Source organism: Varanus komodoensis, unplaced genomic scaffold, assembly GCF_004798865.1.
Source record: "Varanus komodoensis strain SLA01 unplaced genomic scaffold, ASM479886v1 scaffold7_3, whole genome shotgun sequence".
Classification (NCBI taxonomy): Eukaryota; Metazoa; Chordata; class Lepidosauria; order Squamata; family Varanidae; genus Varanus; species Varanus komodoensis.
The window spans coordinates 16318530-16343796 of NW_025336480.1; the positions used below are offsets into that span (position 1 = coordinate 16318530).

Below are 25267 nucleotides of genomic sequence, written 5' to 3' on the forward strand. Positions count from 1 at the left end.
TATAGGTGACAATGCTTAGTGAGCCAACCCTGCAGTTATTAATTTATTATTTTTGAATGTCTGCAGACGTAGTTGAATACTTTCCAGACAGACAAATGGCCTAATAACCTTTTGACCTGTCCACATGTTTATTTGAAAAGTCTAACACAGCTTTGGATAATCTGTTAGCACATTCCCTATGATCTCAAGCAGGGGTGGCCATCTTTTTGTGTGTCGCTGATGAGTAATCTGTCAGGGCCCCATATTGGCAGTGAGTGGGGATGAAGCCAGCAGTAAAGCGTATCAAAGTCAGAAGTGGGTGGATCAGCCTTTTTCTCCTTCTGTCACCCACTTTCACTCTCTCATTCCCTCTTCTTTCCTATGCAGTGTGGCTGCCACTTTTGCAATTTGAACTGATTGCATGGAGAGGGCTTTTGAAAATATGCTATGGCCACATGCCACCCTCGGGGCCAAAGGCTGTCTATTCCTGATCTAGAGGAATGCATGTTTTATCAAATTACAGCACAAAATTTGAAGAGTAGTGTTTCTGCCAATAGGACTCCAATAAGCACCTCTGCCCCTTGTTCCTAACAATCAAGAAGAAAAGGCATTGGAGAGTGTCCCAAATGCACCTGCTAGCTTTCTTTTTCAGTCTTCCATAAGTGTGCACATTCCAAAGTCTGTGGCTATGAAATTTGCACAATTTCTTCCTCTTCTTTACTGCTCTACCATGAAATGTACATACATATACCAATCCCACTTACTGTTCATGGAGCAAGAGTCCTCTCACTTGTCTGACTTGAAATTTGCATACCTTTACAGATTCCCCTCACTCCCTGCTCTGCCCATATATCTGACAACCCACAATGGAAACCCACAGAGGGAAGAGATAAGTATGAAGGAGACAATGGGGGAGAGGTGAAAGCAGTTGGCAGCTTCAGAAGAAGCTTTTCCAGAGGATATAATGATGCAACACAAAGCATCCTTTTAAAAAAAAAGGATGTCTGAAGGCAAGACAAACACTAAAGTGGAAGATAAAATTGACATGGATCTTGATAAATGGAAGATCCATGCAAGGAAGCAACTTGATAAAAGGAAGATTCTCATATGCTGGGCTAAACAGAAGGCAGGTGGTTATGAATTCTTGCACAAGACCTCAGGAAAAAGTGTCCACAAGGACTCTGAAAATTAATTCAACTTGGTGATCTGATGGAGTGGCGGAGGGAATTTCCTTTGATAGCTGGCAATTACCAATTGCTGTTGTACAGACAGTGGAAATGAGCTCTGTGTCAAAGGCACCTGGGAGACTGATGGGGGAAACAAGCCACAGAAAGCTGCAGAATATTTGATCATCTGTTGGGTTAGTGAACAACCAACCAACCCATGGTTGCTTACTCACAGGGTAGCTTAGCATGATGTGCAACCTCACCCATTAAGATCCTCTCAGGGCAATCTGGGTAAGATCTCAGTTGCTTAGTCTTAGCTTGGTGCTTGATGGATGTTTCAGTAACAACTTCCAGTGCTATCTAACTCTAGATAATAATGTGCCATTATAGATTGTTAACAATATGGGAGATGGGTGGAAAGATTTTTGTGAACTCATTAAGAAGAGGAATTAGTCTTTCCTTTCACACAGTCCCTTCTTTTCTGTAACTGCCACTCTTTCTTTTCTTTTCTGTTTCTTTAATTTTTCATCCAAATGATGTTGCTGTAGGCAAGTGTTTTCAGTATTTTTTTCCAGTACTGACTTGTGACTTCTTTGTTAAAAAATGCAGCTGCAGCAGTTCTGCAATTGCAGCATTGTTGGTTGTGTACTGGTAAACTGTGTTTAGTGCCTTCCAGGACTTTTGTGCCTTTAAGTTAAGCTCTTGTTTGCAGGCTCAGCCAATTTCGTTAGATCGATTCCAGCTTGAGGTGGTGGTTATTTAATGTTATTTATATACTGCCATGTAACAAAATCTTCTCAGAAAAGCTCACTCAGTAAAACAGGTTAAAAACAAATAATACACTAAATAAGTAAAAGGCCTTAGAATCAAATCACAATAATAAAAGTCCAGAATACCTGGGGGAAGAGAAATGTCTTTGCCTGACACTGAACAATTAACCAGAGTGAATGCCAGGTGAACCCCGCTGAAGAAGGCTTTCCATAAATGGTGCATCAAAATGGAGAAGACCTGCAGTCTCCAAATCAGACAGCTAATCCTGAAGGATACTATGGTCTTGGTACTGAAAGCTTCTGAGAGGTCAAGAGCACCAACATGACTGTGCTACTCAGCTAAGGTCATCCACCAAGATCACTGTGGCCCAAGTTTCTGTCGCAAACCTGAGCCAATGCCAAACCAAAACAGATCTAAAAATTAACTTCATCCAAGAGTGCTCAATCAGCAACTATATGTTCATGCACCTTGTCCAAGAAAAGATATTAGCAACTCAGTCTACAGTTATCTCCCACTTCTGGGTCTTGTTTAGGTTTCTTCAGGAGTGATCAGTATAGCCTTTTTCAAAGAGACTGGCGCCACTTCCCATCTCCTCAACCTAACCAGCCATCTTCTCCTTATGTAACAAGATGGGCAAGGATTGCCCATCCAAGTGTTCCAAGCACCTTGAATGCCTCCTGTTTACCTTGCGTGCAACCTTGGGCATTGGCATGATAGGTTAATATGAAGAACCCCTGGAAAAACTAAGGCCAGAGCCATGAATGGACAAAACAATCAGAAGAATGCTTCTTTCAAATCAAAGTCTTATACAGATCTTCTTTGGGCCACCACACCAAAGAATTTTGGGTTCATTTTTATTATGGTGCAGTTGAAGTATCATGTGCTGAAGCTGTACATAATTTTCAATATATCATTTCACTACACAGCAAAAATGCTACTTTTCCATACCAAACTGAAATTGTTTTCCCAAACCAAAATTCACTACAACCTTGCTAAGTTCACTTCTGCAAACTTTTTTTGAGATGCACTGGAGATGCATGAAAATAGCTGCTTATCTGACAGCCAATGGAGGCTGATTTCATGTTCAAAACAAGCCTGAGCTGGTTCAAAATGCTATCTCATGCATTTGAGGTGTTAAATCAGCCTCTTCCAACACAGACAAGAATCAGAGAAATGGCCTCACCTTGTTCCTTCCTTCCACAAACTCTGTCCAGGTGTCAATACTCTCAATGGGATTCACAGCATCCAGCTGTGATACATCCTTCCAGTCCTTACATTCAGGCATCCGGTCCCGCTGATGTCGTCTTACAGCCCTCCTCCTGCTACTGTTTACTCAGAAGCCATGATGGAGGAGGAGGAGGAGGAGAGAAACAGAGAAACAGGAGATCTTGTAAGTGGAGGATGCAGCTATTGAGAAGGGTGAAGGACAAGCAGACAGTGCTGCATATAATATAATTATCAGGGAAAAGGGTAATTGAAGTGGTAGTAAAGACATCATAGAAGTTTATAAAATCATTCCTGATCTGGAGATTGCTTTCTCCTTCTTCAATGATATTAAAACTCAGGGTCATTAGGTGAGACTGACTGGTAGCAGGAGAGTCAGAATAGATAAATGAGATCTTCCTTTGCACAAGCACATGTATGTAATTTACTTGGTAAGATGTGATAATGGCTGCAAACACAGCCAGCTTTTAAAGTGTGTTGACGCATTCATGAAGCATTGACCTCCGGATAGTGCCCACTTTTGATGTCATTCTGGAACTGTCATGCTTAGGGGCAGTGTGCCACTGGGTGCCACTTTCTCGAGAACAAAAGCAGGAAAGGGCTATTGTCTTTTTGTCCTGCTGATGGGCTTCTCTGAGGCATTCAGTTGGCCACTCCAGGAAGTAGAAGGCTTTGCCACATGGACTATTCGTGCCATCTATTTATTGATTGATTTATATCCTGCCTTTTTCCTACAAAGGGCTCAAGGCAGCTTACATCATTCCCCTCCTCCATCTTATCCCACAACAACAACCCTGTGAGGTAGGTTGGGCTGAGAGTCTGTGACTGGCCCAAAGTCACCCAGTTGGCTCCATGGCTGAGTGGGGACTAGAACCCTCAGAGTCCCAGCCCCATGCTCTTAACCACTACACCACACTGGCTTTCCACACTGGCTCTTATAGGAGGAATCTGAGCATCTTGTACAGAGAAGCAAAGAGCACAGGTGTAACAGGCAAGAGTCTTTCTTGTGGGTAAGAGTAGCATGTTTCTAACATGAGTACTCCTTCTGACCCCGTTCAAGAATAGAGAGGTTAGACAAGCTTCTCTAAAGGTGAAGAATGGGCATAACTTTACTGCATAAGTGTCCTGTAGCTAGGGTGAAAATTTGCTTTAAAAACAGGAAATCATGATGAAGCCTCTTGCGTCCTCTGGAGCTGGGATAAGCAGAAACATTGTGGCCTTGGAAGACAGTGCTCATAATTCACCAACTCCTCTTCCTCCTGACAGGGCCACAAAGCATTCTAATGGGACTGGAAATGCTCTAGTTTCCTCAACCAGTCAAACAGCACATTTATGGCATCAGTATTTTTACAGACACCCCGCTTCCTTTAGAGTCCCTGTCACATTCCTCTCTACCTTGGCGGCCTCTTTCTATCTTTCTGTCTCAGTAATAATAATGGACTTTCTCTGTCAAATGTCCTCGGTGGAGGAAGAGGGTGCAGTTCCACCCCCACACATTAACCCTCTTGACAGAAGTCCTACGATTGCCCTTGTTTTTCAGCATATTCCACCTTAAGCAGCATTTTGTCTGGTGGAAAGGAGGAGCAGAAACAAACATGTACCCATGTATTGGGGGGTGCGGTGGGTGGGTGTTGACATACTGTTCTAGTAAGTGATAAAGGCAATGAATCACATTTTCAGAAACTTTACCTTACTCTCACATAGATCTTCTGAGTCTATTTCTTTTAAGTGGCGATGCCACAATTTCCTAACTTGTAATTTTCTGCCAGCTGCATACAACTTATGCAGCAAAACAAACCAGACACCTCATAAAATTGCCAGTGCAGTAATTTCTGCTTGCATTGTTCCTGTACAGACAGGAGGTTTCTGTTCTTTCTGCCATTTCATGATCAGAACGGAAAACATTTTAGAGGACAGTAAAACTCTGTAGCAGTACAAATGGCAGCAGGCACAATTAGCATAGCAGCACCTGGTTTCCTGGATTCGATAAAGATGGCTGAAAAGGCTACTTATTAATAGCTTATTCCTCATACTGAAGCATCACTTCCACTGCTCAGTCTGAACAACAGCTGAGCTGAGCCCATTTCTCAAACTGCTTGTTTGGCCTAGGCCATCTTGTTTGTATTTGCATCTCAATTCTGAATTAAGCTGGATCTACAGACTAACAAGAAGTCAATCCTAGATCAGCCTAGACATGAGATGCAGGAGATACAGGGCTGGCTAAAAAGTAATATCCTTCCACATTTTCAATAGCTACAAAAATAGCCCAAAAGCCATGACTTGGACTAAAAAATGAAATGCTGTAGCAAGGCAGTGTGCCATTTTTCAGATTTAATACCTGCCCCCAAAGGTGCTGTTTTTCCCCTTGGGGCAAGTCACAGTGATACAAATATGGTGCCTCTATATTTCCCTCCCACCCATTACCTCTCAGAAAATGGTAACTTCAGAGGCAAAGGGGGAATTGAAATCCATAGCACAGCATCACAACTCTAATCCGTATCAGAGGCATCTGAGGCGGCTTTATTTTTCAAAAGCACTCCAGGATGATCTAATTCAGCCTTCTCCAACACGGTGCCTTACAGGACGACTCTGGGAATTGTAGTCTACTTCATCCAGGGGGCACCAGGTTAGGGATGGCTGCTTTGCTTCATGGAAATGTGCAGGCTAGCCGTTTCCAGGTCACGTCTAGTCTGCACGTGAGCCAGCAGTTCAGACCGGTCCTTCTGCAGCCACAGAAATGTCATGAAAGTGTGGACAAGCCCAACCAGATAATCCCATGCAGGCTATTTCAGCAGCACACACTATCATCACAAGAAGTCTGCTTTTGGTGCACAGCCTTGTATTGCTCATGAGGAGTCTAACATACAGAGGAAAGCTGCCACTTCTCTCATGCCTGTATGATGGAAAGTATTATTTAGGCCAAACTTCCTGTTCTTCTGCAGCTGAAAAGTGCTGGCATAAAATTCAACTTCATAATTCATCTCATAAAAATGAGCTAAAAATTGATGCAGTTGGACCACCAGCTGCACTTTGATCTAAAAACATTGCCCCAACTTTGCCTGTTTTGTATCTCTTGTTTTCTGAGAATAAGGGAGCAATGCCAGCATATTATAAAGAATGAGTTGCTTCTTACTGCGCCTTTTATTTAAATGAGCAGACTGCCCTATGAACCTGGCCAACATTCTCATTTCCCCCTGAGCAGGACAAGGTACCGAGACCGGTATTCTGCATGGCATATACCACAGAGACAAGCAGCTTTCCCCAAATGCTCTCCAAAAAGACTGTGCTGTTGTGCAGGAAAAATCTCCCGGGATATGCAAGAAGCCACACAGCTTGTTGTGCAAAGACAGGAGCCACATGATCATGTGATGTAGTTTAGAGTGTCCTCCATATGCTCTGAATATGGTAAGCATATCCTATGAAATGCCTTGAGACAGCCTTCCCCAACCTGGTGCTCTCCAACACCAACTCTCAGCACGGGCCATGCTGTCTGACTGATGGCAGCTGAAGGGCCAGGCCTCTAGAGGTCTCCAGGCTGGGTTAGTCTGGCTTTAAGAGCCACACTAATGCCATGTTAGGAATTCAGCAGAGAGCTGAGGAGGAAAGCCACTTACAGGCTGTGCCGGGGGAACATCCGGCAGGGTGTCCAAGGCCTCCACTGCCACTGAATTTTTTCTGGTGCTGGAATGCCATAGACAGTGCAGGTAAGCAGTTGCCGGCTCTTACGAGAATAAATATTTGGTGAAGATGCTTCCTTCTCATGGATTTGTGGAGGAACTGTAATCAAAGGAATGTGAAAGTATCACTCTCAATTATGATTATACTGAAATGAATATCTGCACTGCTTTCTCTGCCAATCCTATATCCACACATGCCATTCTACCATCTCCTCCCCTCCCTCCATGACTTCAATCTGCTGCTAGTAATTATCCTTCTTCCTTTCCACTGGAGAATCATTCCAGGTAACAGCAACTTCCTAAGGGGAATGGGAGAAACATGGTTGCAGTTTTCATAGTGCTCCCTGCTGCTAAATAGGGCTTATTGGGTTTCCCCTGCTGACATTGCTGCAAAATATTATTTTGAGAATGAGAGCACCTGTTTCTTGCTGCAACTGAGGAAGCAACTACTAATGTACCAGGTGGCAACATATACTTATCTGGCAGCTATAGTTTTAAAAATTAGCCACTGAATCGTGTTGGGTAAAGTGATCGGAGATACAGGTACTGGAGTTATATGTATGTTTAAAGCAGTTTTCCCCAACCTGGTACCATCATGTGTGCTGGACTTCAGTGACTATCATCCCTGGTCCGCAAGGCCACTGATGATGGGAGCTGTAGTTTGGCAGAGGATGAAACTTCTGATGACCCAACTTGGGCTGCGCAGAAACCTCACAAAGGAGGGAAGGATGGAGGAGAGTCGAACTCTCCCTCTCAGTTGTGTTCTTACTGCAGTCACATTTTTAGCCACTTTTTTGTTGTAAAGCAACCCTACTAAGAGAGAGCTTCTCAGTCAGAATTGGGGGGTTTTTTTTGCATATTTTTATTTATTTATACTGTATTTATTTCCAGCAGTTAATTAATTAATTGATTGATAGGTTAAATATATTAGAGATCGAACTGCAGATCCAGCCTTGCCAGTCAGTGGGTAAGTGTTCTTGAAAAGCCACCAAAAGTGGTCTTGGGGCACAACAACACATTGATTGTGGCATATGGCTGCATGGGCCAAAGCCTCAGTGCCAGATGCCTGGAAAATAGGCTGATTGTGTTCCTGGTTTCCTTTACCTCACATGCACATTTGACAGCCACCTGGGGCAGCACTTTTGAAGGGATGCGCCCTATACTGGAAGCGGCATACAAGTCCAGGCAGTCACGTTACTGCTGGCATCACTGGCTCCCTGTGTGATCTGACTACAACCTAGAATCCCCCATGGTGCAGGGGTTCACTCCTGGTTTTCCAGAGACTTACTGCTCTTGTCCTTCTTCCAACAAGGAATGGGGTTATCCAGTCCAACCTTACCAGAACCCTGTGAGGAGGTTAGGCTAAGGGCAGAACTAGATGTTACAAGAGCAACAAAGCTTCACTAGTCTGTGTCTCTGTCAGGGCCAACCTTACCATCAGGCACAATAGCAGCAGATGCCAGGAGCGTGGTCCCTGGTGCTGGAGGGTGGACCTGTCTGCTCTGTGGGGTCTGCATTACCACCAGTGTCCAACTAGATTCCACAGCCAGCCCAATACACATCAGCTTGTGCTTTCTGCAGGCAGCCCAGGGGTTTGGAGCAGCCCTGCCTGCCAGCCCTTGCTTCCTGCAACAGGCACGGCAAGGGAATGTGTGACACAGCATCTCCCCATGGCTGCCAGGCAGTGGGAGGAGGTACTGGCAGGAAGACGTGCAGCACTCCAGTGATGCCTCACGTGTTGTACTGTTGTAGTCACTGCGAGGGAGCAGGACCAAGAGACACGCAGTGGTGGCCGCTGCACGTCTCTGACGACGTTTATTTCTCCCAGAAGACACGGCAAGTGCAGCTGCATGACTTAAGAGGGATTCCAACCCATGTTCCTCCAGTCCAAACTGGCACTCTATTGCTCCCCTGCTCAGCAATGAAACCAATGATCCTTAATCTTGCTCCAAGTACATTCAGTTATATGTATGTTTTTCTTGCTGTTACAGAAGGAAGGAGAGAAACCAAGCCCAGGGTTGCTCTCTAGGTACGAGGTTATCCACACGGATTGGCCTTGCATGGTTGAGAGGGGAGGGGCTTTAGCCCACTGGCCCCACCATCACAGCCCCAGCTGGAACGCAGCTTCCTCTTGCGTGCTCCTGCTACCTGTGTGGGCTTCCCTCCAGTCGTCAGTCCCCGCCCACAGGCAAGCAAGTGGTGAAAGCCCCCTCCTTGCTGCCCTGCCCTAATCCAGTCCAGCTGCCCCACATCCGCCGTCTGCTGAGAAGCGGCCGCCAAGCAAGGCCGAGCAGCATGAACCACGTCCTGTCTAGTTTCGTTCTGTTTCAAACATGTTTTGATATGACTCCGTTGTGGACAAATGGCTGTCAAGTTGCCGAGTGCCGCAGGGCCTTCCCTGCCTTGCAGCCTCCTTACCGTTGACCACCAGCTGGAGGCTGATGCTCTTCTCCAGTCCAGCCTGCCCATTCCTCAGAACCAATTTGTAAGAGCCAGCATTCTGCTCCACTACGTCCTTGATCTGCAGAGAATATTGAGATTGCCTGCTGGAGATTAACCTCCCATCCTTAAACCTGGCAGAAGCAGAGAAAGAGGCGATGTGTATGGATTAGCACATTCCTTTGGAAAGAGCTTTGGCCAATGTGGTGAGGCACATCTTGAAGGAAGGCTCACTTGTTAATAGTCCCCTAGGAAAAGCTTACTGCAGCCTTCCTCAAGCTAGCACCTTCCAGATATTCGACTTCTGCTTCCACCAGCCCCAGCCAGCATGGCCAATGGTCGGGGATTCTAGGAGTTGTACTACAGCACATCTGGAAGCCACCAGGGTGGGTGGAGGCAAAGATGTACATGCTGGATTTACTGGCCAGAAGAAAAGCATGCCAAAAATCACCCCTGGAAATGTTTAGACATTTTACCTATGCTGATCCACTGCCAATTGAGTGTGTAAGGGAGTGAATTTAAGGGTTCATAGTTGTTCTTATTTTCAAACCCAATGTACACAAAAAGAAACTGTTTGATCAGAATGATATTGGCATATCTGCCCTGAACTGGTTTAGTTGTTATCCTCTCTGGCTAGAGAAGAAGAGTCGAAAGTCCAGGCCAGAACATTTGCTCCCTTAATAGCAGATTCCATGACTTTCTTTCAGTCAGAAGAGCCTCACCCATCTGAAAGTACAGCAGGTGTTACACAGCCATGGGGAATGCAAAACAGCACTTGTGTGTGGGTGGATAACGTGTATGTGTTTGGCAACAGAGCTAATGATGCGGGAGATCTCTTCGCCCTGTGTCTAATGTCTTCCAGAAATCTGGAAGAAGCAGCAAAATGGATGAGGAAGAATTTTTATGCCTCTTGTGAATGCAGTAGCACATTTCTCTGCACCAGAAGATACTGGCTAATGAGGTGAGCTTAAAAACCTTAGCAGTCAACATAAATTGCTCAGGTCTGGAAACAGGCCTATGAAGCCAACTTTTCCCGTTGCAGAGGGGTGGCCTCTCTTCCCTCAAAAATAGATTTCAGTGACATCCTTCTTAATGAGAGTGGTCTTTCCCCTCCCCCCTCCCCTGCAATACAAAGGGTAGAGGTCTGAGTGCCAAGAGGAATGCATTACCACTGGAACTCAGGCTGTGGGTAGGCAACCACTTTCACTGGCAGCTTCACCACTTCATCTCCTGCAGTGGCTTCGATCACAGGACCCTTTTTCCACTCCACATTGATGAAGGGTTTCTCTGTAAAACCAGGCAGATAAGGTGGGGGTGGGGTGGAGAGAAAAGCTGAATGAAAGCTGTTAAATGAGCAGGCTGGGAAAGCAATGGAGGATGGAGACACCATTCATTCATACTTTGCAAAAATAAATAGCACTTATGCACAGGCACCCATTAAATACTGGATTCATGTACATTTGCCTTTCTACAGACATAAGAACAGTCAGAGAGATGAGAACAACTCACATTTTAAGCCATAAAGACACAGAGTAATTTCTTACATGTTAAGGAGCCTAATTCAGTAAACAATGTTCCACGGGACAAGAATTTTGCCAGAATTATCTCAGCCCAAGCAAATTTCTTGCCTTGTGTCTCTGAGGTTTGGATCCAAGTTCTGTCTTCTCTGTGAGAAGGGACTTCTGTGAGAGGGAGGTCTCCACTTTGGAACTTTGGGGATGCCCTCCCTTCTACACCAAGGTCCCCTGACTATGCGTAGCATTTTCAGGAGACATTGTTGTGGGAAGGAAGGGGTGGGGAAGTCCAATTTCTACTAAGACAGCTGATCCAAGGTAAACCTGGATTCAACCTTAGATCTCTATAGGAGTAAGGAGGCAAAATAAGTAGCCTCACCAATATTATACTTGCCAATCAGTTATACAAGGAATGCCTGCCCTGACTTCTCAGTGGTTGGGTATTTCCATTATAAATCACATGGTCTATATGCTATAAATAATAGCAGGTTTCCTGACCAGTCTAAGTTGTATCATGTCCGTCCACTTCCAAGAGCACTCCTGGCCACTCCATGAAGGACACGGGATCCTAGAAGTGTGCCAGACCACACTTCTAGAAAGCTTGGTGTGCAACGTAACAGAGTCCGTCATGACAGGGGGCACCAGGTGTGGGCAATTAGGATAAGTAGGCAACTTGCGACCAGCATGCACAGGGCAGGAAAATGAGCCACTGTGGGTTCGGTTCCTGTGAACCTGCCCAAAGTCTTGGTATGGCCAGCAGTAAAGGGCAGAAGTGACACCTTCACAGGGTGCTCTTCTCTGCCCCCTTTATCTGGGGATTGCTTCATCGCCGGAGCCTTAGCTGATACGAGCCATGCCGTTCTTTCATTGTCGTTACATTGCTTTCTGCTACATGAAGACACAGCAGCAGCTAAAAGGGTTTTTCACCCTGTATTAATGGTGTTTACCATGTACGATGACATCTATGCTCTCCGTCAAGTCCTGCTCCCCATTGCTGGCCTTGCACGTGTATTTTCCCAGGTCTTGCTGGCTCACATTTTGGATGATCAGGATGCTGGAGAGCTCAGTATGTGTCTGCTGGGACCGCCTCTCTGGCAGTTCTGTGACTTTCCGATTCATCTGCCAGAAAGTGGTGATACGCAGAAAGGATTAAACAGGTAAGATAAAAGGTGAGATTAAGCCACATTTCTCCCCAAACAGTCATTTCTCCCCAAACAGAAATATTTGGCCTTCCTGTTTAAAAGGGAGAAGACAAGAATAACCTTGCCTCAGAATCTGCAGTTCTCACTGGTGTGGCAAACTTGCCTCCATTCAGGACTAAACCGCTTCAAACTGTAGGTGGAAGCTGGCACTGTACTCTTTATGGAATTTTCTGCCATTTTTTCCTTGTAAAAAACTATCATATCGGAGAGAAGGCTCAAGAAGGCATCTCCCTGACACATTAGTTTTTTAATGAGATTTTGTATGGAGAGACTATCAATCTCTATTAAGAGGTACTGCACATGTAAAGAGCTAGCACAGAGGTGGGCAACTTGCAACTCATCCTGGCCATTTTTGGAGCTCTCGCTGCCCCAGGCTGGAGAATTTGCTGTGGTGGCAGTGGCAGAAAAAGGCACAGTTTTGCTTAAAAATAAGGCATGCATAGAGTGTACACCTTGTCTGGAAGCTGAATAGCATTCTCAGAATCTACTGGAAAGTGTGATTCTGCTTCCAAACAAGAGTAACAAATAAAAAAGCAGTCAGCACATACTACACACTACTGCTGTTGATGCATACCTGTTTTGCAGGGTAATCCCACTGGAAATCAACTCCTGAATTAAACTCAGCCCATATTGTGCAGTTAAGAACCAGTTTTTCTCCCACTAATAGCTCCATGGCTTTCCTTGGAAACAGCTGAATGTCATAAAGTTCATTTCCTAACGTAAAAAGTAGTAAGAGAGACAACTGCTTAAAATAAATACAATCCAGTCTTTTCCTTAAGAAAACAGAACTCTTGCTAGAATTGTCCAAAACTGTAAAAATTAAAATAAAACTACCTATCACAGACTCATTGCAATCTATGCCCTCTTCCCTGGATTTGCTTAATTCTTTGGCCATTTGTCTCCGTCACTGTAGTATTCTAGGGCTGGCTGGTCCAACCCACCAGCCTTGAAGCTATCTTATTATTCTAGACTAACAAAAGTCCTACACAATCTAGTGGCCCACAAGCAGAGAACTGAAAAGGTATAGGCAGTCCCCGATTTATGAATGCCCAAGTTAAAAACAACCTGTACTTACGAATGAACTGTGGTAGAGCCTATTAATTTTTAGAAAAATACTGTGCAAATCTGTTATTACATTGAAAGAAAGGAAGCTAAAGGGAAGAGAGGGAAGCCTCCAAAGAAGGCCTTCTTGCCCCACCCATACAGAGAGGGAAATCTCTCTGGCATTTCCTTGGTGCAAAGAGGAAACACTGGTGAGTTTGGGCGGATGGGTGGGTGGGGCTAAAGATATTCATAGTTTTTCCACTTTCGTGGGGGTCCTGCGCCCCTAACCCCTGTAAATGTGAAGGGACAATTATAAGTGACCTGGCTTACACACAAATTCAATTTAAAGACGAAGAATGGAACTCATTCATAACCCAGGGACTGCCTGTATACTATAGAGGTGGTCAACTTGTAGCTCTCCAGATATGTGGCCCTACAGTTTCCATCATGCCTCACCACTGGTTGCCCTGGCTAGCGCTTATGAGAGCAGTCGGTCAAAAGCACCCCTGCTGTACTGCATAAAAATATGCCTTCTGGACCAGAAATATGCCTCATAAGATGTACCTATTCGATAGAGAAATGAATGAATGCAAGGATATTCGATGGAAAGATAGAATCTGAGGCTATATTTGCCCACAGACTTGACTAACTTCTCTTCTCTTCTAATTTCATTTCACTTGATTCAATTTAATACAGAAATGGTTTCTTTCTCTTTGTACCAACTGCCTACTCTTGAAATTGCATGAGCACTTTTGTTTTTGATATTTAAAATGACAACTACATCTCTCAACCAAAGGTGAAAAGATCTTCCAGTTTGGACAAGTGGCAGGGCAGCGGTGCATGCTCAACTCTCCTGTTCCTTTAGCATCTCCCACCTACGCACCTACAGGAAACATGCTCAATTACAAAGGAGACAAAGAGGAAAAATTGCTAAGAGCTAAGATCCTTTAAAGATTTTTTTTCTTGCAGGAAGAAACCAAGAAATGGAGCTCAAACAACACTTAAAGGAGATTTATCATCCACACTGAAATCAGGAACATGGCAACTAAAGCCTAATGTATGAAAATACTCTGTTTGTTGCTGATGTGGCAAAAAGATCTGAAGGGGGGGGGGACAAATATAATGAAAAATAAACCTTCTTGCCATAATATATTTTACATTTACATTACAAAAACACTGAAGATTCTAACATTTGTTAGATCAAAGGAATGATCACCAAACACACAAAAGCCAGTGTGGTTTAGTGGCTAAAAGTGTTGGAGTGTGACACAGGGGATGCAGGTCGAGTCCCCACTTGGCCATGAAACTCAATGGAAGATGCTGGGCCAGTTGCTAACGCTCAGACTACTCCACATGGTTGTTGTTATAAGGATAAAATGGAGAGGACGAGAGCCTTGTAAGTTCCTTTGGATTGCTTGCATGAGGAAGGAGGGCAGGACATAAATGTAGCATAATAATATTTTTGTGACTTTTAGCTGGTTTTACACAAGATATTATAATTTTTGGATTTGTTGTTGGTTTATGGCCAACATGGCTGCACGTGCTTTATTTTTCTCTGTGATTTTGAAGCACAATCCATTTTGAGACTCAAGTCTGAAAATGGTTTTATATCCCATAAATATTGACTGACTGAATATATTTCTTAGCTGTCTTTCAAGACTGTGGTCCTCCCACAGTGGCTTAAATTATAAAGCAGTAAGACTCAATGTAAAGCTATTAGTACACTTTGAAATGTTAACAGTTTTAAAATAAGCTAGTTAAAACAAAATACAATCTCAATTGTTTAGCAGTAGCAAATACCACAACACTTTTTCAAATAAATTTCCATGAAAAAGATGTATTTTAAAATGTCTCTTGAGAGGTCCCTTAGCCACAGATGGAGTCAGCTATGTGTATCTCTTGGAATGAAATTCCTTGAAGTAGGCCCACAGTGGAGAAGGTCTTCTCTCACTAGTGCTGGCCAGTCAATTTCATACTGACCAACTCTATTCTGAAGCTCACCTGCAATATGGACAAGGAAGAAACTGGATTTGAAGGGTTTTTTATCGATGACAGTTTCACACTGAACAAATAGGGAGTCCTTGATCAGTAGGGTAGGAACCAACATTCCTCTTTTGTTATCCCAGAAAATGCTCTTCCCATCTGGATAGATGGCAGAGGTTGTCTAGAAACAAAACAAAAAATTTGGAAAAACACTTTTTAGAAATGCATGGTGATATCACTACTTCTCCATCCTCTATTACTTCCAAGGGTTTCTCAGGGTCAGTTACAATGTAATGTTTCAGATCCACTGAAAAGAGAAACGAACAAAAACCATCATGTTATGGTATGTTATCACAGACATTTGCTTGGTTTTTCTTCATAAGTTTCCAGACAGCTCTGTACATAAATCCCATTGACAATCTGCTTTCAAATGGACTGTTTTCATACAATTATTTTAATTCTGGAGGGCCTCCATGTGGGAAGAATGCAGGAATAGCAGTGGAAAGGATATAGAATATGGTTTATTCTGTCCAGAAAGCCCCCACTAATTCCTGAGCAGAAAGGTAAATGTGTGAGCCTAGGAACTACTGTTTTCCTGAGACATGGAATTTGCAGGATATAAACTTGGTTTTGGCCATCCAAGAGTAACATTTTCATTTGCATTTGATGGGAAGATCAGATGCAGCAGTATGCCCTGGTGAATGGGCCCTTTCTACAGTTTCCTACAACTCCTATCTAGGACTGGTAATCCCCTTAAGAGATAGCAATGCCTGGAATTTAACCAAATGCAATTTCATCCTAAGAAGTGTTCAGGCTGTACAACATGAATGTAACAAATGTGTTTCCAAACACATTCATGGGGTAGAGAGAAGGTAGATCTCTAGATATTTTAAACTGCAACTCCCAGTATTTCTGACTACTGGCTATGCTGGCAGATGCTTCTGGGAGTTGAAGTCATCTGGAATGTTACCTTCCGGGCACTGCTCATACAAGTACACTTATCAGGGAACAGACTGGTGGCAGCTGCCTATTTGGGTCTGTCTCCACTGCATGGGTGAGAAGCCCTCACCTCCCTGTATGCTGAAAGGGTGTGCAACTTTCAGAACAGTGTAAGTTGCTGTTGATATGCCAGATACAGAACCCTTAGAGAGAACTAAATACGCATAAAATGCTCTTCCTTCCTAGAATTTTCATCCCTTTTCTAGAAGTCATGTATTGTAGTTCATACCACCTCAGGAAAAAAGAAAATATTGCGCAGTAACCCACAGGGATCCAGAAGGCAACAGTTCAAGAGAAAGCAGAGATCAAAATGAAAGGGAAAAAACACAGAAGTTACTGGAAAACATCACTGCAGATATTTTTTCCACAGATCTCAGCTTTAGCAGGTTTTCTTTGAGCTCTGTTTCTCTCTTCCTCTCTGCTCCTCTTCAGGCTGGCAAGATTGAAACAAGGCAAAGTCCAGATCCATTCCAAAGGGAGCCTTCTTACCGAGAGCAATGTGATGTTAAGGTCTGGAATGGATACCAGGCATGGGACGCCGATATTTTCCTTCTTGTAGATAAGAAGAGTCTCTGGTTTATTGATAAATGGCTGTTCAAAATCTGAGAAGAAAAGAAGTGGAGAAAAAAGAAGCAAGGACAATATTATTTTCTTCTTCTTCTAGGTAGTTCTGTGGAGGGCAGGTGCTAAAATCTGCAGCGAACAATTCTGAGCATGACACAAACATAAATCTGAGGCAAAGATGGGAAGCATACGAATATGTCAAACTCTATACATGTCTAGTCCCAGGTAAACGGGTATGGGATTATAGCCTTAGGGTATAATATATGGCATGTGTGCTCAGGAGCAATTCCCATTGAATTCAGTCAAACCTATATCCTTGCAAGGTCATACAGAATTGCAGGCTTATATACCATATCTCTCCTGTACTTCAAAGCCAGAGGTCACCTAAAAAGCAAAGTAAAGGAAATGTTTATCCAGACAAAGCAAGGCTGGTTAGGAAAAGCCCTTTCTAACTAATCCAGGCAGTAGACATGCATACAGGACTTTTTCCTTGGATCAAAACATACCATTTCAATTCATCTGAGTCACTAGCTTGGTTCTCATTTTACATTATGTGTTTTAGTTCATTTTAGTATTGGTCCTAAATCAGTTCAAATAGTCTGCAAACCAGTGTGTTATAATGACCAAGTATTTGGCATGAAAAGGGGAGACCTGGGATCAAACTTTAGTTGTGTGTACATCATGGTGTTGCTGAGTGAATAACAGGATAATCACTCATAGTATCAACCTAAGCTCCTTGGAGGAAGTGCAGGATGCAACAAGAGAAATAAAAGTCTTCATTTGGACACCAACTTTCTTGAACATAGATAACTATGCTTTCTTCTATACTTTATAGAGTTCATAGAAACATAGAACAGAGCGAGTCAGAAGGGATCTCCCGGGCCATCTAGTCTGACCTCCGGCACCAGCTGGCTCCGCTCATGACATGCCCACCATGTGGACATCCAGCCTATCCTTGAACACCCGCACCGATGGGGCCTCCACGACCTCTCGTGGAAGCCCATTCCACACCCTTGGGGTCCTGACTGTCAGGAAGTGCTTCCTGGCATCCAAACGAAACCTTGGCTCCCTGAGCTTTGCTCCGTTGGAGCGCGTTCTGCCTTCCTCTGCAGGGGAGAACAGGTCTCTACCCATCTCCATGTGACATCCCCTCACATACCTGTATGTTGCCAACATATCCCCTCTGAGTCTCCTCTTCTCCAGGCTAAGTTGATCATGACTAAGCAAATCTTATATTCTTATTCGTGGAGTAAAAACAGCATTTAATCTTTGTTTTGTTAGTCCAATCCAGCCTCACTCAACCTAGTGTCATTAAGATATGTTGGACTACAGCTTCCATCATCCCTGTCAACATGGTCAACACATCTGGGAGACATCTGGTTGGAGAAAGCTAGTCTAACCCACTAGCATTCAAGCTTGGGTTGTTCTCTTTTCTGCTATTAAAGGAAATGGTTTTTCTAATATCATTCAAAATATATTCTTCCTTCAGCATATTTAGAATTAAAAATAATCCTGCAGTATAGAATTTTAGAACAGGGAAAAAGAAGTATATGCACCAATTTTCATGGGAGACTAAGCTTGTTTATAAACTATTACTTCTCATATATTTATCATTTCAATGTATATCCCATTTTTCTTCATTAGTACAGAAAGCTACTAATTAATATAAGCAATTAAAAATGACCAGATTGAGCAAAATCAAACAAAAAGAGCTAGAAAGAGACAATGAACATCCATCCAAGAATGAAAAGAAGTACCCTTTGTGACCACTTAAAACAACCAAGGGTGCAATCCTTTGCAAATTTAAACAGAGCATGCTGGGAGTTGTAGGCCCTTTCTCTGTCTAAACTCGCATAGTAGGATTGTGCCTTAAACAGTAAAAAATAATTCAGTTTAGCAAACCTGTCCAAATTTTTAGAATGCCAGTTCAGTGTGCTCTGTGTTTTAGATACAGACGTGCAAGCATTGCAGATTAATGAAAGGGAAGTACTGCACACAGGAGGACAGATGTGTGTTTGATTTCACAGGCATACCAATATAGCCAGATGAAAAGTGTATCTGCACAAAGGTTGCTGTGACATCGGACTCTGGAGAGGATAGCTGAATGGATGGCTTACTCACCGTTTCTTTAAAGGTACCAGAGTTGTTTGTAAACAGGTCAAGGCCTGCCATGATGTAGCCTGATTTGGCTGCATCAGACAACAGAGGGCGAAGTGTGGGAAACTGCATGACTCTCCACCCTAACCATGCCTGGAGAGCCCACCACCGTCTCCTCACTTGGCTCTGGAAAGCCCCATCAACTGCTCTTCTACTGTGGCATCCCCCAGAACAAGAGGATGACTGACAGGGCTCTCTCGAGCTGAGCGCACTGCTAGCTGCCACTTCTCACTAGCTCCCAGCAGATCCTGTGGATGGGTTCAAAGCCACCTGATTCATGATGGCACCCTAACTAAAACTAGCCAGGTGGCAAAAAAGTATTAAAATGAGGAAAGGATTCTAGCTCATCTGTCTTTCCGTTCATTTATCCATACAGTCATCCAGTCTAATCAGCATTATGCTGGTTAACAAGCACTTTGTGCTTACTTTACAAATCCACCCACATAATGAGGTATAGATATGAGGAAATTGTGGCAGATATCCGAGGAAGTCAATGCAGAGATTCTAGATAAATTAGGTATCCCACATTCCCTCGCAAACCACAGCTTATCCAGTTATTACATTTATATTCTGTGATTCCTCTAAAAAGCTGATATCAGCCTACAAGAAAATTATTCCTCCCTTCACTTTTATCCTTACAATAATCCTGTGAAGTACATTAGGCTAAGAAAGAGTAAGCAAGCTTCACGGATGAATAGGTTTTGAATCGAGATCTCCCTGACCCCAGTCTCCAGCTTGAACCACTACACCCACTGGCTTTCCCAGGCCTTCTCCAGAGGCTCATTACATTTAGACATGCCCAGCAAAATCTCCTATTATGCTGCCAGAGAGCAAAACAGAAACCCAGTCTTACGGATTTCACTTGCAGGGTCATGATTGAGACTTGCTTTCATGGGCAGTGTTGTACATCAGCTTCTTTGTTGCTAAATACTCCTGACTAGAGGTTTTGGATTTTATTCCATCTCTTGTGTTTTTATATAAATATTCCTCCAGGATGTATTTGAAGAGCAGCCACAGATGTTCATAGCAAAGACCAAGGGAAGATTAGATTAAGAGAGAACTAACATTCATGTGGGGAAATTCCTGCCAAACTTCTAATGCCTCTGGCTATTGTTATTTTGAGTTTGTTATCGGAGAATGATTTATTTTAAAATACCAGCAACAGTTGCTCAGCTGGCAAACCACAGGGGCTCACTATTAATTGCCCATATTATATTTAGACTGGATCCTAAATATCCCAAGTCCATGATCTACACTAATACCCACATAACTTAAAAGCAATTGCAACTTCCCTTTAAACAGCAACCCAATTCCTTGTTTTCTAAGTGTGTGGCTGCTTCCACCCGAAGGATGTGAGCGCATGTGAGATGGCTGATGGGGAAACATGCTTAAGAGAAAGAGATGATTCATGCTTATATATGTCCGAGAAAGAATAGCTGTGATGGTGCATCAGAAGGCTAAGGTGAAGCTTTGTGTTTGGGGGCTGTGGTGGGGGAGCAGCAAAGCAGAGAACACACAATAATCTACACTCCAGGACGGAGTATGGATTGGGAAAGGGCTGTCATTCAACCATGGTTTGTTCCTGAAAGGTGCCTTACTATGTGGCTTGAACTCAGTTGCACTAGCAAGCCATAGCCTGCTAATCAGGAACAACCCCTGAAAGGAAGCCATTGTGCAGCATTCACCATGGTTCATTATCTCAGCTGGGTTCAGCCAACACAACACAACACAGTTCAGTGACAACCGCCCCTTGAACGTGGGTCATCAGGCTGTCAATGGAGTGATGGTTAGGGAGCTGTGCTTCAGTTGTTACAATGCTAAATTATGAGAAGCAAATACATTTTGCATTGTTGCTTTTTGCACTGTTCCTGCAATAGTGAAAGGAACTCATGCACAACCTTCGAATGCATGCAGGGCTTGCACAGGCTGCCCTTCCTTAAGACTGATACTTGTTGATATTTAAAACTGCCACTAATATAGAAATGAAACGAGGGAACATCATGAATTATGAAGCACGAGGACCAAGTTGAAAGACACTTTTCTCATCATACATTCATTTCAGTAGAAATTCTAGTAAACTCTCATATAGACATATTTTGGTGCAGAGACAGCGCATGCTATGTTGTCATTTTTTGATACTCTCTAACATATGCTGAAAACAGATGCATTTGACCAGCTCAACACAGGCAGGGTGCCAGAACATTCCTAAGAGTCACCATGCACCAGATCAGCCATCTATAAGGTGGTGCCCTTCAGATGTTTTGAATTACACCATCCAGCATTCCTAACAACTGTCCATTTCTAACGACTGACTGCAGCTGATATGGGCCAAAGCGCAAAACATCTGGAAGACACTAGCTTATGGAAGGCTGTACCAGACAATCTTGCCAACAGGGCTTTTACTGCTTTAAAATCACCAAATTATGGAAGCTGGGGAAATGCTGGGGCTGATGGACAGTTTTATGTCCATGCATAGGGCTATGCCTTTACTACTCGTGATTATATAAACAGAGTCGGTAAAATGGGAAAAAATATAACAATTGTTTTTTTCAGATCACATGAACGTAAGTTTTGGAAAGCATCAATAGATTCTTCCAATAAGTTTATTTTTAAAAGATCCAGATAACTGAGGACTAAACTAAATGTTCCTTAATCACTCATAGCTGAGTTTTGTGTGGTTGTTCCCCCTCTCTAAGCGTACACAGCCCTGATCTGGACTGGGAACATGGTGCTTTGGAGGCGGATGGTTTAAGCTGCCACTCCCACATTTTCATGTTGAAATTTCAACCCTCTTCCAACGCAGGTGATGATTTAAAAAATGGTCATTGGAAACAATGGAGACTTTTCCCTTTTTTTAAACCCCCTCAATGGAAGGGTGGAATTTTGGGATGAAAAATGTGGGGAGGTAACTTAACCCAGGCTCCTAATTTGTGTATGCTTTCAGGAGAGATGGGGAAACAATCAGTTTAACAATGTGTAGATAAAGGAGCACTTAGTTTGGCTGTAATATGGGGGCATTTTCACAAACAGAAAAAGGACACAGTAGTAAAGCCTTATTAAAACATTACAAGTCTTTAACTCAATCTCATACAGAGTCACACATCTGAGATAAAAAGTTCTTGATCAGATCCCTAGTGGGTTGGCAGGCTTTCCTAATTTTAAATTTGAATTTCCCTTGACTGAAAGCTCATTAGATAGGTAAATTCTTTTTAAAGCAGAATGCTGTATGTTAAGACTTAGCATATTGGCAAAAACTGAGGGAGCTGGAAGCTCTAAATCTATCTCAAATTAAAATTCAGGTGTAAAGGCATAACAATATATGAATGGGGAGAAGATAGTCGGCATCCACTTCTAGCACTATATTTAGCAATACATCTGTTATCTTTCCCTGCTTTGGTTTTATTCAAACCAGGTCCTACATTTCACCCTTCTCTCTCAAACAATGGATTTAATTTCTTTTTTAAAAATACAATGATTAGCCAGGGCCACCATGGTAGGGTAGGGTAGAGGGTGCTGTGGAAGTGAAAATGTCTGCATTCCAGTCCAACCAAAACATTCACTCCAGGCACCAATGTAATTGAATCCCCCAGACAGAGCAACCCCACATAAGAGGATGAACACTGATTTGTTCTCAGCAGGAGGGGGCTTGACACCCATACGCTTCACAATTCCTCTGGATTTAATCAGCCCCCGTGCAATGAGGGAGGGAACCAGCATGCATGCACAGAGAAACACTTGGAAAGCATGAAGGAGGAACTCCACTCAGACCAGGTGTTGTGGGGAGGAAAAAACACCCCATGCAGTCTCTGACGTTCAGAGATGTGTATAATTGTGGCAGGGCAGCCTTCTTTTTAAACTTTCTCTTATATTTATATCCTCAGCATAATCAGCAGCCTCTAACGCTTTGCTACCATCCAGTCCCATGGTTTCTAATGCCCAGGGCACAGGAAGACCTAGAGCAGCTTAGGGACGCAAAGCTGAGAGTCTTCTCTTGGTCCATTTGGTAATGAGTTGGATGATGCTCAGGCTGAATCCTGACAAGATGCAGGCACGATGGGGAACCAGTTCTTGGGTTTGGGACAAAGGTACTCAAACTGTTCTGCATGAGATTGCACTGCCTCTGAAAGAAGAGGTTTGCAGCTTCCAAGTACTGCTAAAGGCAGCTTTGTCATTACAGGTCTTTTAGAGACCTTGGAGCCCTGGAGCACCTTTCACCAGCTTCAACTCATCCTCCAAGGATATTCTGTATGGAAATATGTACATATGCACTTCTATATTGCCCCATAGCTGAAATTATCTGAACAGTTTACAACAGCACCCACAGTTTAATAATGCCGACCACTTGCATGGATTATTGCAATGCTTCATACATGAAAGTGCTCTTAAAGATGACTAGCAAGTTCCAATTAGTGCAGATTTAGGTTGCCATAATTTTAACAGTTGCTGCCAGGTTGGTTCACATTATTCCCATTTTAAAAGAACTGCTTTGATTCATCTTTCTTTCCAGGTCCAATTCAAGTTTCTGGTACTTTTTTAATGCTCTAAATGGCTTGGAAGTCAAAAGAGTTAACCTAGTACTTAATAGGCAACCATTTTTCATATCAGGTTAAAACTTATCTTTTTCTTTAGGTATTTTAATGTGTATAACCATAATGTGTATAACCATGTATTCTTTTATAACTGAAAGTTATTTAATTTCATTTCTATACTGCCCAATAACTAAAGCTCTTTGGGGTTTACAGCAAATCATAATTGATTTCTTTTTGTTGTCTTTTATAATGGCTGATGGATATTAATTTTAATGTACTAATTTAACTTATATATACTGTGTGCTGCCCTGGAACTTCATGTGATAAAGGTGGTAAAGAAATATTTTATATAAATAAACTAAAAATAAACACAAGAACCCATTAAATATGATATATCTATAAAGGCAGCATAGCAGTTCTGAGCGTCAGTGCCTCATTGAACACAATAGGACTTAATTCCAAGTAAACAAGCACAGAATTGCGCTACAAATGACTAAGTCCTCTGGCTGTGCAGGTGGTGCTTCTCTCAACACTATACATCTATCTGAGGCATAAATGTGTTCTTACATTGCAACAAGACTTTTTCCCAGGTATGTGTGTATACAATTGCTTCCTTAGTGTCTTTCCAGGTCAGCATATGCAGCCATATTAGAATATGCAGTTAAAATACTTCTAGTTTACCCAGACAATCGGGTACCCTTTTCTCAGCATGGTGGAATAGGAGAATAGCAACAGCACTGCATGCTGAGCAGTGCCATAATGGAGTATGTCAGGATAGAGGAAGGCTGGTCAAATTGCACATTGCTCGGCAAATGGTTCGAGCCTGTGTTGTTACTGTTTCTTTTTTGAAAGGTAAATTCACCTCTCTTCCTTTGCAATAAATTCTAGCTCCATATAGCTTTCTCATTCAATCAACCCACTATCAGATAGAGAATGACAATAACATTCCAAAAGGCTGTAATACAATGCGGCCCATGAAGCACTTTCATTTGGAGTTTAACCTGTTTTTGCTGTGCAGGTTATTTCCCTTCTTACCTCTCACAAAGACATAGGTGCTGACTGCAGTGGTGCCCTCAATTTTGGCATTGATATACTTGTAGTAACAGCGATAGTAGCCTGTGTCGTTAGCCTGGGTCCCTGTCAGTGTCAAGATCTTGCAGTAGGGCTTTGTGTCAGTGCCCTCACAGTCTTCTTCCTTGACCGAGCGGATACCGTTGAGACTCACCGACACCACTGAATCACTCTCCTTTTCGATCTGGACAGTGTCTACTTTGCCTCCAGGCCACGACCACTCCAGGGGATGCTGTCCTCTTTATCAGGATAAAAAGGAATAACAGACCTTGGGTTAGATGGCTGATTAACTGACTCATCGTGATCCATCTTGCATTTTAAATAGCAATTTTAGAGTGCCAGCTGGATTCCTACAGCATGTAAATCAATTATTTTTGCTCCTCTTACATTTTCTGTCTTACTTATAATTTTAAGACACATTCATTAACCTGTCCTACCACAGACATCTCTCCTTTGTGTGTATTGTTCCTATAACAGAAGCATTTTTTCTTGCAAAAAAACACCTGAACAATTTAAAGAATTGCATGGTTCACACACAATGAATAATGGTGGTTTAGCATTATGGGGATGAACCACATGGAATCTTGGACTTGTGTATTCTCTCCTCCCCTTTCTTTCGCCAGCCAAGCCATTAGGAGACCGCTAGTTTCTGTTAATGGTTTAGATTAACCATAGTATAATACTGACTGGGTTCACACAACACAACAAGCCACAATGGTTTTTTTAAAGCATTGTTTGTCATGTCATCTGAATCCAGTCATGGTATTTCAGCACTGTATATGTGTATAAACCATGATAAGAAACAATGGTTTGCTCTATGGTTTCTGTTTATCATGGTGGTTTCCTATGATGTCTGAACCTGGGATTGTGATCCTCCCCAGGCATTCAACATCTACTACCCATTTCGGCCTAATAACAGACGTGTCACTACTTGCCTAAAGGCTGTTC

The 25267-nt window shown here is 43.0% G+C and overlaps 1 protein-coding gene across 2 annotated transcripts in view; it reads right to left on the reverse strand.

Moving 5' to 3' along the window:
* FLT4 (fms related receptor tyrosine kinase 4) overlaps positions 1–25267 on the reverse strand; it is a 120720-nt gene that overhangs the window by 44890 nt on the left and 50563 nt on the right. For both annotated transcript variants that reach the window (XM_044454113.1, XM_044454112.1), the window contains exons 3-11: positions 24284–24558; positions 16488–16600; positions 15018–15180; positions 12547–12686; positions 11718–11889; positions 10426–10543; positions 9236–9390; positions 6755–6917; positions 3100–3241 (exon numbers count right to left, since the gene is read on the reverse strand). In XM_044454113.1, coding sequence (XP_044310048.1) covers positions 3100–3241; positions 6755–6917; positions 9236–9390; positions 10426–10543; positions 11718–11889; positions 12547–12686; positions 15018–15180; positions 16488–16600; positions 24284–24558 — 1441 coding nt within the window. The remainder of the gene's footprint in view (positions 1–3099; positions 3242–6754; positions 6918–9235; positions 9391–10425; positions 10544–11717; positions 11890–12546; positions 12687–15017; positions 15181–16487; positions 16601–24283; positions 24559–25267) is intronic.